Source organism: Rutilus rutilus (assembly GCF_951802725.1).
Source record: "Rutilus rutilus genome assembly, chromosome: 8".
NCBI lineage: Eukaryota > Metazoa > Chordata > Actinopteri > Cypriniformes > Leuciscidae > Rutilus > Rutilus rutilus.
Window position 1 is genome coordinate 32,225,125 of NC_140222.1, and position 13,771 is coordinate 32,238,895.

Here is a 13,771-nt window from a genome sequence, read left to right on the forward strand (position 1 = left end):
GTAAACACCATTCAGATGACTCTTCACAAAAATGCAATTCATTTCAAAATGTGTGGAACTTATAATATTAGCACCAAATTACTGAATGCAGCTTTAACAAGAAAAATAAAATAAAAGACACAATATTGAACATTTCAATATTTAATTAACAGGTGGCAACATTTTTATAATTGTGTGCATACAAAAACATGAGTGTTAAAAATAAACACCAATTTTTTTAACTACAAAAAAGACATGACGTAAAGGAGGCAGAGAGTTATCATCACGGTGTGTATACAAAGAAATAAAATATCCTTTGCTTTGTTTTAAACATCGAACCACATATAAAATGAAATAGCATGTCAAACTATGCCTCAAACGGGAAGTAACGCAACAAATATGACTGAAAACACCAACAAACACTCCCTGACTTACATTTCAGACTGTTTACAGTTTGTGTTGTGCATCATGTGACGTCCTCAGCGGCGCAAGCGCAGGAAGAATGCGTGTCTGCACTCTTTGCTGTCCACCGGGTAATATTTGTCATAGAAGTCCAGGATGTACTCCTCTGTCTTGAAGCCAAACTTCTGGTAGAGCAGCATGGCAGGGTTGCTCGCCGATACGTGAAGGGTCACATCCTTTCCCATACATGTCTGCAGAGACGAGACAGGAAAGAGATCCCTGTATGAACTAGAGCTGCACGATTTGGGGGGGAAATCTAAGTGCGATTTAAAATGCGCTAAAAATTATGAGCTGCTCACGTGTGAACATTGCCGTGCTTCACTCTAAAACGCGCAGCGCATTTATTTAATTAATTAAATGACATCCTAAACCATATCACGCTTTCAGTTTCTCACCTGAATGAGATGGTAAATCATGAACGTGGCGATACCAGCTCGCCTCCATTCCGGATGCACCAGCAGGAAGGAGATGTAGGCCTCGTTGTACTTCACATCTGGCACCATGAAACCAAAACCGATCACAATTTTCTTGTAAAGCACCACTACGCTGAAGTCTGGGTACTGGAGGCATTCTGATAGGTCGATACCTGATGGGCAAAAGACCCCATTTTTATTCCTTCAGGAACTATTTTTATCCAAAAATCTGTATTTGACAGGATGAAATGATGATTACCAGGCCAGAAGATTTCTTGGCACATGGAGTTGACAGACGGGATGTGATTGGGCCGTACGTAGCAGTAGTCTATAGGCGCGTCAGGTTCAGCTACCCAAGTCGGGTCCTTCTTGTGATGGTACGCACGGATCTCTGAGAGTAAACGCATCTTCAGAGGCCGACTCTCGTAGTCTCTCCTACACAAAAACACACACAAAGCTACTGAGCAGGAATCATATGTTAATGTCCTCAAGGCTCATAACTGTGATTCAGTTTTACAGCTTAGTTTCCATAAATTATTTGGGTGGACTGAACATCAACTAGGGGTGTATTTGTAAAAACCATGGTAATTAGGAATATACTAAATTTTACTACAATTCATAAGTCTTGGGTTAGTAAAAATTGTTTTTCGAAAGAAATTAATCCTTAAATGCAACAAATTGATCAAAAGTGACAGTAAAGACATTTAAAATTATACTAATTTGCACTATTTCAACTAAATGTGGTTCTTTTGACCCTTCTATTTATCAAAAATATGAATATGAAGCAGAACAACACTGATAATAATAATAATAAATGTTTCTTGAGCAGCAAATCAGCATATTAGAATGATTTCTGAAGGATCATGTGACACTAAAGACTGGAGTAATGAAGCTGCAAATTCAGCTTTACATCATAGAAATAAAATGGATCTTAAATTTTAAAATAGAAAACTATTTCACAATATTACTGTTTTACTGTATTTTTGGTCACATAAATGCAGCCTTGGTGAGAAGAAGAATGCAATGCAATAGGAAAAAAGAACAGAAAAAAATCTAAATAAATGGTAGACTATTTCACAAACCTCAAGTATAAAATATGTGCTAAATTTCAAGACGGACTTGCCACTTTTTGGACATATAGTCCTTTTATCTCATTCAAAAGAGCAAGAAAATATGAAAAATTCAAACAGCCTCTAATAAGAAGAAATTAACATTGCGTAAATGCTCAGATGTGTCCATGTGTGTACCTGATGTATGGCTTGAGCACTCTGGATGTGTAGGGACTCTTGATGGTCTGATCCATGCAGGCATCAGAACCCATTAGCCTGTGCCAGAAGGACACTGTGGGCTGATAGAACCCTTTCCTTATGGACACTGTTGACTGAAAAAACAAAACACAAGACATCGAAACAAGTTTCTCACTTGAAGTTAAATTGCATACCATACGGGTTTTCTTATGGCTTACCTGAAAGCGATCGAGTATACGAAGGTCCTGGCTGGTGGTTCTGTATTTCTCCTCTCTGCTCGTCCTGTGGCTGGCCAAACCCCCTTGTGCCCCGTACACGCCCCCCACCAGGCTGAGTGTAGCACTCACGGCCTGATCCACATCCAGCAGGGGAAGCCCTCGCTCTCTTTTCGCCTGGCGCACGAGTAGCTTGCGATGCAGCCTTTTGGCCTGTGGCGTGACGGCCAGCGCTTGCGGACAGGCCTCTAGCTTGTGGAGCAGCACGCGCTCCTCGTAAAGGCTGATGAACGTGTAACGAGGGGCGGGCAAAGGCACGCAACCCTCACCCTTATCCTGAAGAACCTTCCTCCGCTCTATACCGCACCCCCGTCCCGTCGGCAACAAGCCTTCGTCCTGGCCCTCGTCTTCCTCGCCATCTCTACCCCGCTCCTCGTCTTCACTCTCGAGTTCTTGTTTGATCAGCTCGGCCGGACGTAGCTTTTTCCTGACCATGATGGTGCCAGTGGCCAAAGGCATGCTGGGAGGGGGTATATACTCCATCCCGGGGTCGATAACACCCTCAGCATCCAATTCTTCATCGTCTGATGGAAAGTCATACAGTGATTAGAGATGAAGGTGCTGCGACTAAGTCTGTTTTTACCAAACATATGTTTAAAATATCAATATATGAGCTATAAAACAAGGAGTGGTTGGTAGGACATTACTACGGTGTTGTAAAGGTGTTCTGGTTGGGCACTAGGGCATTTCTAGGGTGCTCAGGGTGGTACTCTTGCCATGTGGTTGCAAGGGTGTTATGAGTGGTTCGTAGAATGTTACTATGTGAATGCTACCTGGTATCAAGGTAAAGACCCCTCAAGATAAGTCTATCTTAGCATCTATCAGGTGGAAACTGTATGACCCTGTGTCCACCAAAGCGTTTTTTCACGAGGCTGGCGGATTTTTCCAATTGTTTTCGATGGGAGCGCCGCGTTTTTAAAACGTCAGGAGCGTAAGGAGTGTCTATTTCACGCTGAAGCGCTGAGCGCTCTGCGTTTTTTACCGGTCGCCAAGAGTTGAACTTTGGGTAAAATCATCACTGTCACTTTTTACCCAGCCGTCCAATCACAGTGGAGGAGAGGCGGGACAAATACCACACCGATAAATATACAACCAAATACACAACCGTCACATTTTGTAACAACAATACATAATAACGTAACAAAATTATTTTAAACAAGAGCCAGAGCAAATACTTTACAACGTATCGACATTTTTATATAAAAAAAACAACACAGAAACTATCTGTGAAATGAGATATTAACACTTCCGCTGATATTCCTTATCAACTGAACAAAACGCTCTCAAGCGCCCACAGCTAAGCGTTTTCAACTGTTGGATACGCGGCCTAAGTTTGTTTAGAAAAGTAGGCTAAGTAAGTGTTTGGTCAGTAAGCATGAGCATCAACTCACCGTGGAACAGAGCTTGAGGGGGCATGACATCCGGGATGAGATCGGCCTCTGACAGCAGGCTGGGCGTAGCAGAGTGTGAGGCGGGCGTTCCAGGGGCGGAGAAGTCGGGCGAGGGGGAGGGGGAGGGAGAGGTGAGCGGGGTCCTGTCCGATGAGCTGAGAGAGGAAAAGTCAATGACTTCACCCTTCTCCAGATACGGATCCGAGCGCCGCCCACGGTTGCCCAGTTTTACAGGTGTGGACGAGGCACTGCGGTCAAGGAACCCGGCCGCCTCCTTCTGTGCACGCCGGATCTCTTTTGCCTCCTGTGTTCGGGAACGCTTTTCTTTCAGTTGCATGGCGCTCTCCACTGGGTTCCGACTTCCACGCTTCCTCAAACCCTCCACAGTGATTATGGGGTCGAGGGACGGCTTCGACACAGCTGGAATAACAACATGCAGACCCCAAAATGTTACATTTACATTTAAAATGAAGAAAAATATAGAGTTGTCAAAAGTACCAACTTCGGTACGGAAATTTAAAAAATGTGACGATGCCAGTATTTCCCTCTAGTATTTTTAGCGCTGTTGAACAGATTTTCTTAAACACCTCTGATTGGCCATTGTGTTAACGTGCTCAACATATATGTCTCTGATTGGCCATTGTGTTGACACGCTCAACATACATGTCTCTGATTGGCCATTGTGTTGACGTGCTCAACATATGTCTCTGATTGGCCATTGTGTTGACACGCTCAACATACATGTCTCTGATTGGCCATTGTGTTGACGTGCTCAACATATATATCTCTGATTGGCCATTGTGTTGACGTGCTCAACATATATATCTCTGATTGGCCATTGTGTTGACGTGCTCAACATATGTCTCTGATTGGCCATTGTGTTGACGTGCTCAACATATATATCTCTGATTGGCCATTGTGTTGACGTGCTCAACATATGTCTCTGATTGGCCACTGTGTTGACACGCTCAACATTACATGTCTCTGATTGGCCATTGTGTTGACACGCTCAACATATATATCTCTGATTGGCCATTGTGTTGACGTGCTCAACATATATGTCTCTGATTGGCCATTGTGTTGACACGCTCAACATTACATGTCTCTGATTGGCCATTGTGTTGACATGCTCAACATATAGGTCTCTGATTGGCCATTGTGTTGACGTGCTCAACATATGTCTCTGATTGGCCATTGTGTTGACGTGCTCAACATATATATCTCTGATTGGCCATTGTGTTGACGTGCTCAACATATGTCTCTGATTGGCCACTGTGTTGACACGCTCAACATTACATGTCTCTGATTGGCCATTGTGTTGACGTGCTCAACATATATATCTCTGATTGGCCATTGTGTTGACGTGCTCAACATATATGTCTCTGATTGGCCATTGTGTTGACACGCTCAACATTACATGTCTCTGATTGGCCATTGTGTTGACACGCTCAACATATAGGTCTCTGATTGGCCATTGTGTTGACGTGCTCACACTCTCAACATACATGTCTCTTTTTGTAAAAATTGATATGTAATAGTGATTTTGACCACAGGAAGAACAGCACTCATATGTATATATATGAGATAGCTGATTGTTGGATCAATAAACAATTCAATTCAATGTCTCTGATTGGCCATTGTGTTGACGTGCTCGACATATATGTCTCTGATTGGCCATTGTGTTGACGTGCTCAACATATATGTCTCTGATTGGCCATTGTGTTGACGTGCTCAATATATATATGTCTCTGATTGGCCATTGTGTTGACACACTCAACATATATGTATGTGATTGGCTACAATGATCAACGCTTCAAAAACATGTTGTCTTTAACGCTCTTCATCGAGTGCTTGAGAGCAGTGTCTATCAGCTGATCCGTCTTTAAGCGGATATATTAGGGATCTGCTGATAGATGCCAGCTTTTAAACGCTCCCCTGGGTATCTATGCAAGCGCTCGCTGAAGAGCGTCAAAGATGTCACTGTAGCCAATCACAGACATATATGTTGAGCGTGTCAACCCAATGGCCAATCAGAGGCGTTTAAGAATCAGTTCAACAGTGCTCAAAATGAAGGGAAATACTTGGATTGGAAATGGATTGAAATGTTGTTCCAGGATCAACAAAGATGTTGATCCAACAACATGTTGTACTTGGTAAAGTCACGTTTACCAAACTACTACTACCTTTGGCCTTTATTGAGGCCGCAGAGCTTTTCTCCCCCTCGGGCCGCAGAGTCGGTGGCCGGTTCTGGACTAGCTTCCACCAGCCGGGTTCTCCGAATTCCTGCGCACCGGAGCGGAAAAATGTTGGGCTGCCGACAGACAGACACCCTGCCACGGTGCTCCACCACGTGGACGTCTTCTTTCTGAGCATGAATAATCATAAAATATAAACTTACTCGCCTTTAAAAATCAGGTGATTTTAAAACTAAAGATAACAGTTTTGATACTCAGTCTCACCTGGAACCAAGTAGGAACGTCCAGTGCCGACTAATAAATGCACAAATATCTTCCTTCCATCTGAAGTAACCTTGTCGTCCGGTGCCCTCTAAAGACAGGTTATACATGGCCAACATAACCACCTATAAGCATAAAATCAAACAATTCAGAGACCTTTTTATTACCAAAATGCAGAATCAAATCATCTCATAAGTCTTTATTTGAATATTATGAGATTTTCCATTTTTGTAATGCTATTTTAGGTATATAAACACAGATTTCCTTTCAGGACAAATCCTGAAATGTGTTTTCAGATACTTTTGTCAAGCTAACTAAATACGTTTTTTTGTTTATTTCAATTGCTCCCGAATGCGTACCTGCTGCCAGGTCAGCCTCATCCTCTCAAAACTCTCCTTCCCGTCTTCCGCACAATCCGAGCAGGTGAACTTGAAGAAGTTGTCTCCTTTCAGGTAGCTGGGCTGCTCTCCGCGTAGCTGAGCTGAACCAAACAAGAAAAAAAAAAAAAAAAACACGGAAAAGACAGCTCTGAGACGAAGCACACTTTTTTTCAGATCAGTCTTTATTGAGTGAACAAATGCAGCCCAAGTTGAACATCACATCTTAAACTGGTCACATATCAGACATGTCGTCCCTTGTTAATGGTCTTCTCACCGGCCGGGATCCATTTGTGGCACTTGTCGCAGTAGAACGACATGTCCTCGTTCCAGCTCCCCTCTCCGTCCTCACCGACGTCGCTGTTCAGAGAGTCTCCGCTCTGGTCATGAGACAGATCCACAGACGCCTGGTCCTCCGATTCCACAATGAGGAGAGTTTCTCCCTCCACCTCGCCTTCCTCCAGACCCTCAGAGGCTGACGTGCACATGGTCTCCTCGTCCTGTGCCGTGAGACCCCTCTGGTCCCCACTGTCCATTTTTCCACCTAACAGATAAGAGGAAGCGATTAGATACAGAGCTCGACAATGAGGGCTGCCCGATGGACCGGGACCAGCATGAAAGACGCTCAGGACAGATGACGGAATTGTTTCGAATTTCCACTTAATTAAGTCTTGCCGATTTAAACATTCAAGACACGAAAGAGATTATTCTGCATTATTTTGTTCATTTGACTGTTTATTTGTCTTTAATAATGTTTGAACTTCTTATTAGCTATGCAAGTAGTTTTCGCTGTGGTATAGGAATTACCTAGAAGGGGTCTAAAATGTTGGTGTCATAACAACCTTATTTATTAGAATATAAGATTACAATGGGTCAAATACAACGAAAACAATAACATTTATTATTACGGTTACAGTTCATTTTAAGGTGACGTAGTTATAGTGTACTTACTCAAATAAGTACTAAGAAATATTAATTAACTACATGTACTACAGTTACTATAATTACCAGAGTAAGTACATTTATTAGCGTGTGACTACGCCTTAAAACAAAGTGCTACCATTATTATTAATCAAAATTTTGTGTGTGTGTATGAGAGACCCGGGTTCGAATCCACTGTGAGACACCAATGTGTCCCTGAGCAAGACACTTAACCCCTAGTTGCTCCAGAGGCATGCGACCTCTGACATATATAGCAATTGTAAGTCGCTTTGGATAAAAGCGTCAGCTAAATGAATAAATGTAAATGTAAATGTATGTGTGTGTGACAATCATAGACTGTAAATTGTGACAATGAAACCGAGGTATTTCGTGAGAGAAACACGAGTAATAGTTGTGCAACTGTAAATTAATTATAAATAATAATAGTAATATGTTGTACCAGTCGGTTTATGAACTATGTGTCCCCGGCGTGTCAGCCTCTTGTCGGTCTCGCGCGGCCACGAGCTCTCTTGTCAGTTGTATCTGTTCCTCGAGCACGCGCAGGTTCTCGCGCTTCCGCTCCACGCGCTCCAGGTCGCGCAGCACTCCGTCGTGCAGCCTCTGCGAACACGTGATCATTTCACATATAAACACTGCATGTTTAATACAAAGATGCGACATTTGAAGTAACCCCCTGATAATAATAACAGATAAAACTACAGATAGCTCCTCATTACAATGGTAAGATATCTGTGTTAGGTTTCTATATAAATGTATTTGAAATGAAGCAGTAGCTTAAACACACGTATAAACTGAAACAACTTCCAGAGAATAAAACGATTCCCTCTGAACAGAACATGTCAGCCAAGATACCCGAGTAGTTACCGTTACTATAGTAAAATGGTATGTTTTGCATTTGACAAAACAGTAAAAAAAAACGACTATCTTGCACAACTGTACTTGTTTTGATTGCACGCATACTGTACACTAAAGGTTAAACAGAATAGATACTTCAATAACAGCGACTCATAAAGACATGGTGCTCATTTGGCTAGTAGGACAAGAGTGTTTTTACCTCTCTGTCCCAGTTCTGCTTGAGATGAACGCCTGCAACGGTACTGATAGTGAGCACTACCGATAATCCCAAAACAAGCTTAGAGACCGTAGACATAGTTATGAAGCATTACTGTGAATACTAATACAGTAGGATAATAGATGGCTAGATCACTTTCATAACAGAATGGAGCTGAATCCTTTGTGGTGGTTTGGTTTCAATAGGATATCAGGCTCTTTACTGCCGCCTACCGACCAGGAGCGGCAACACACCCACTGCGCATGCGCAGTATTCACATAATCTCATATTTTTAACATATCGCCTGCGTCCCAATGTGCATACTATCCATCCAAAATAGTATGTGACATTAGTAATTGTCAGTACTATTTAGGGCAGATAGGGTGGATAGTATGCACATTGGGACGCAGGAATCGTGTTTGATTATTTGATCGGACTGCCAAATTGTTAGGATAGTTTGCACAGTATTGAGTTAAAAAATATTTTTGACTTCCATTATTTTATCAAATAATGACTGAGATGTCATAATTAGTCACAAAGGAAATTGAAAATCAAGTGTTTAGCATTTTTGCGATATATCCCACATATTAAGTCTGTTGTATACTGCACATTTTGGCAAATGTATATACAATTTGCATAATATGTATACTATACATGCTGCATGTATAATATGCAGAAATATGCTATTTCAGGCAAAACTGTTTATTCCAGTGATTGCATTTAACTGTTTATCTTTAGTTTTACTTACAATCTATAGTCCAACATGTTTTTATCAAAAGTCCCATGTCTGGTGCAAACTAAGACTGATGATCTGTCACCAAAAATCAATAAAAGGGCAGCGGGTTACACTGAAGGTCTTCGCTAATGTAGAAATGCAAGAGAGTTGTTTTGTGAAATAACATCTTTGGATCCTCCACTCATTCTTCACTTCCTCTCTTTTTTTCTTGTCCAAAGTCTGAATCCACATGTTAAGAGTCATAATGTATTCTGCACACCATCCCGGGATTTTGTCTGACCATTCCAAACCAAGTTGAGAATCCCTTTTGAAACACTTTTCCCCTTTGAAATGTGGGAGAAAACAGAATGCAGATTTGTAATTCAAATGTGAATTCAAGGAAGTATAAATAAAACTAAATTAATTCAACTGCATATAAATTAAAGTGCGTGTGTGTATATATACACTCACCTAAAGGATTATTAGGAACACCATACTAATACTGTGTTTGACCCCCTTTCGCCTTCAGAACTGCCTTAATTCTACGTGGCATTGATTCAACAAGGTGCTGAAAGCATTCTTTAGAAATGTTGGCCCATATTGATAGGATAGCATCTTGCAGTTGATGGAGATTTGTGGGATGCACATCCAGGGCACGAAGCTCCCGTTCCACCACATCCCAAAGATGCTCTTTAGGGTTGAGATCTGGTGACTGTGGGGGCCATTTTAGTACAGTGAACTCATTGTCATGTTCAAGAAACTAATTTGAAATGATTTGAGCTTTGTGACATGGTGCATTATCCTGCTGGAAGTAGCCATCAGAGGATGGGTACATGGTGGTCATAAAGGGATGGACATGGTCAGAAACAATGCTCAGGCATTTAAACGATGCCCAATTGGCACTAAGGGGCCTAAAGTGTGCCAAGAAAACATCCCCCACACCATTACACCACCACCACCAGCCTGCACAGTGGTAACAAGGCATGATGGATCCATGTTCTCATTCTGTTTACGCCAAATTCTGACTCTACCATCTGAATGTCTCAACAGAAATCGAGACTCATCAGACCAGGCAACATTTTTCCAGTCTTCAACTGTCCAATTTTGGTGAGCTCGTGCAAATTGTAGCCTCTTTTTCCTATTTGTAGTGGAGATGAGTGGTACCCGGTGGGGTCTTCTGCTGTTGTAGCCCATCCGCCTCAAGGTTGTGCGTGTTGTGGCTTCACAAATGCTTTGCTGCATACCTCGGTTGTAATGAGTGGTTATTTCAGTCAAAGTTGCTCTTCTATCAGCTTGAATCAGTCGGCCCATTCTCCTCTGACCTCTAGCATCAACAAGGCATTTTCGCCCACAGGACTGCCGCACACTGGATGTTTTTCCCTTTTCACACCATTCTTTGTAAACCCTAGAAATGGTTGTGCGTGAAAATCCCAGTAACTGAGCAGATTGTGAAATACTCAGACCGGCCTGTCTGGCACCAACAACCATGCCACGCTCAAAATTGCTTAAATCACCTTTCTTTCCCATTCTGACATTCAGTTTGGAGTTCAGGAGATTGTCTTGACCAGGACCACACCCCTAAATGCATTGAAGCAATTGCCATGTGATTGGTTGATTAGATAATTGCATTAATGAGAAATTGAACAGGTGTTCCTAATAATCCTTTAGGTGAGTGTATTTGCATCCCTCCCTTTGCGTTCTCTTGCAAAGGCACTGAAATGTAGTTTTTTTCCTTCCACCTCATCGCAAAAGTTTTGCGAGCGAACACAAAGTTTATCTGCGAAATGCAAAAGTATGGAGTGATGGGAAAAGCATTGGAAAAAAATGTCAATGCTTTTGCATTCTCTCGCAAATGTTTTGCATTCCCTCGAGAAACTTTGCGCTTGCTTGCAAAACTTTGAGTTATTTGCCAACAAAGACGAACTTTCTCGGGGGAACACAAAACTTTTGCGATAGAATGCAAAAGCATTGAAATATAATTTTTCCCTCCCATCTCATATTTTTCCTTCACCATGTTACTTTAAGAGCTCTGTTCTATATGGAGACATGCCAGACAAAAGAGATTTCCATTTTATTCCAAAAATGTGTAAAATGTAAATTTGTCACTGTCATTTCCGTAACCAAATGTTATTATGCCATGTGATTGGTTGATTAGATAATTGCATTAAGGAGAAATTGAACAGGTGTTCCTAATAATCCTTTAGGTGAGTGTATATATATATACAAAATTTTATGTTAGATGTGATTAATTGATTTGACGGCACATAATTAATCATGGTAACTTATTATATGCTTTAAGTTACCACTTTAAATGTCTTAAAACTGGACTTCAAAACATCACTTTGTATTCAAAATCAATATTTAAATGTTATCTTACACAAAATTTTTAAATCAAAACTTTTTTCTGAAAACAACATTGATGTGTAATTAAAATCTGGTTGATGACTTTATTATTTTGACATTAACAGTATTGTTAATTAAACTCATTTTATAGAAATATGTGTAATACTTTGAGAAAACAATGTATTTTACTTGAAATAAATAGGGATAATTACTCGAAATTCATTGTAATCATTTATCTTTTGTTGCAAAAGTAAATTCCTCTTCGAATTTCACATGCCCGACCACAGCAGCGCTTATGTTTCCATCCACCTATTTTTATGCACATTTTGGGATATCGCATTAAAAAAAACATTGTTTGGAAATGCAAAGATGTTCATAAATTCTAAAAATGCACATAAAAAACATATGCACTCAATTGAGTCGGATCATTTTTTTTTTATCCGGTAAGAAGACATGCACATAAATGGAAACCGCAATGCCATAAAATAACCATATTTGGTTCCCCAAAGAATCATTTTCTTACTTTGAAGATCTTAACAAACCAATATAAAGAACCTTTTGTGCATTTGAAATGTTCCATGGATGCCAAAGGTTCTTCGTGGAACCACAGATGCCAATAAAGAACCTTTATTTCTAAGAGTGTAATTGTTTTACTGCATGTGGAAAATATGTATGCGTCTGTGCGAGTCAAAGCCTGAGTCAGAAGGATGAACATGCACATCTGGTGCTCAGAGTTCCTCAGCTGCGGGGCTGCCGTAAAGGTTTGTTTGATGGAACACCCCTAGTCAGTGACAGCTAAAGCAAACATCCAGCTTTCCCAAACACCACTCCACCCCTTCACCTCCACGGGCTCAAACAGAGATTTTGGAAATAGGGAACCCCAAGCAAATATGTTGCCTCAACACTTTCAATTTTTAGATGTTTTGGTGTTGAACATAGGGGATTTTATCTCGGAAATGCTGTTGTTGTGTGTATTGCACACAGAAACATGATTATAAGTGACCCCTCTCTCCATCTTTCATCATTTTTTCGGTCCGTCTCATACCGTTTTGATGTGCTGCCAACAACAACACCACCACCTTTAAAGTGAAGTAGACTTATCAGCAGGGTGCTACTCAGCAGCATCCTTTAAGAAATCAGCATTGAAATGGATGTCTTGGTATTAAGTAAACAGATTCCCTGGATGTTTGTTGATCTGTAGACTATCCTTTTCTTTATCAGGTCTGGAAATGATGTGTGAACCGCCATGCCTCCAGATGAGCTACGATGTTTTACCTTGCCTCACTTTTTCTGAGAAAAAGAAACATTCTGTGTTAGTGCGAGTGGGTGGATGTGTGTTGACAGTGTTTTAGATGTATCTTCAAACATTCAATGAACTTTGGAGCAATTCTTTGGATGAACACTATTTTCTATGAGTAAAATAGAAGCCAGTTTCCACCTAGGTCATTGCAATGTTATATCTCATAATTGTCTCTCAATGTGACTTTATATCTCTCTGAATTTATATTTAGAAATTTGACTGTTTCTCACAATTGCGACTTTTATATCTCACAATGAGACTTTGTTTCTTGTAATTGTGACTTCATATCTCACGTTCACTGTAAAAAGTGACCAGTTGACTTAACTTAAAAAAGTGAGGAAACCCGTTGCCTTAAAATTATTCAGTAAATAACCTTCATGTATTGAAAAAAATAAGTTACGTGAACTTGACAATTCCACATAACTTATTTTTTTCAATTACGCATTGTTTTCTTACTTAATAATTTTAAGGCCACGAGTTTCCTCACTTTTTTAAAGTTAAGTCAACTGATCACTTTTTACAGTGAATGTGACTTTATATCTTGCAAATGTGACTTTATTTCTCACAGTGTGACTATATTTTGTGATGGCAAATTTATCTCAAACAATTGTGCCTTTATTTCTCATAATTGCAACTTTATTTCTCACAATGAGAACTTATATCTTGCAATTACAAATATATCTCAAACACTTGCGTTTTTACTTCCCATAATTGTGACTTTATTTCGCCTAATTTCAATGTAGTTTACCAAAATCGCAACTATTTTTCGTAAATTTTGCATTTATATCTCACAGTATCACTTTAAGTCTCTAAGGCGAAA

At 40.5% G+C, this 13,771-nt stretch overlaps 2 protein-coding genes across 2 annotated transcripts; both read right to left on the minus strand.

Moving 5' to 3' along the window:
* Positions 1–125: 125 nt before the first annotated feature.
* Positions 126–7,136, minus strand: kat14 (lysine acetyltransferase 14; the record flags this gene model as incomplete). The annotated part of the gene is made up of 10 exons (XM_084417859.1): positions 126–632; positions 837–1,027; positions 1,114–1,289; positions 2,102–2,235; positions 2,320–2,900; positions 3,768–4,187; positions 5,951–6,132; positions 6,227–6,348; positions 6,583–6,704; positions 6,878–7,136. 10 exons carry the CDS (start codon positions 7,134–7,136, stop codon positions 459–461), a joined length of 2,361 nt encoding a protein of 786 aa, XP_084273985.1. The 3' UTR covers positions 126–458.
* An 853-nt stretch (positions 7,137–7,989) lies between these two features.
* pet117 (PET117 cytochrome c oxidase chaperone) lies at positions 7,990–8,791 on the minus strand (the record flags this gene model as incomplete). Its single annotated transcript, XM_084417860.1, has 2 exons — positions 8,597–8,791; positions 7,990–8,142 (listed from the first exon to the last, which is right to left on the minus strand). The coding sequence occupies exons 1-2, from the start codon at positions 8,690–8,692 to the stop codon at positions 7,990–7,992; spliced, it is 249 nt and encodes an 82-aa protein (XP_084273986.1). The 5' UTR covers positions 8,693–8,791.
* Positions 8,792–13,771: the final 4,980 nt, after the last annotated feature.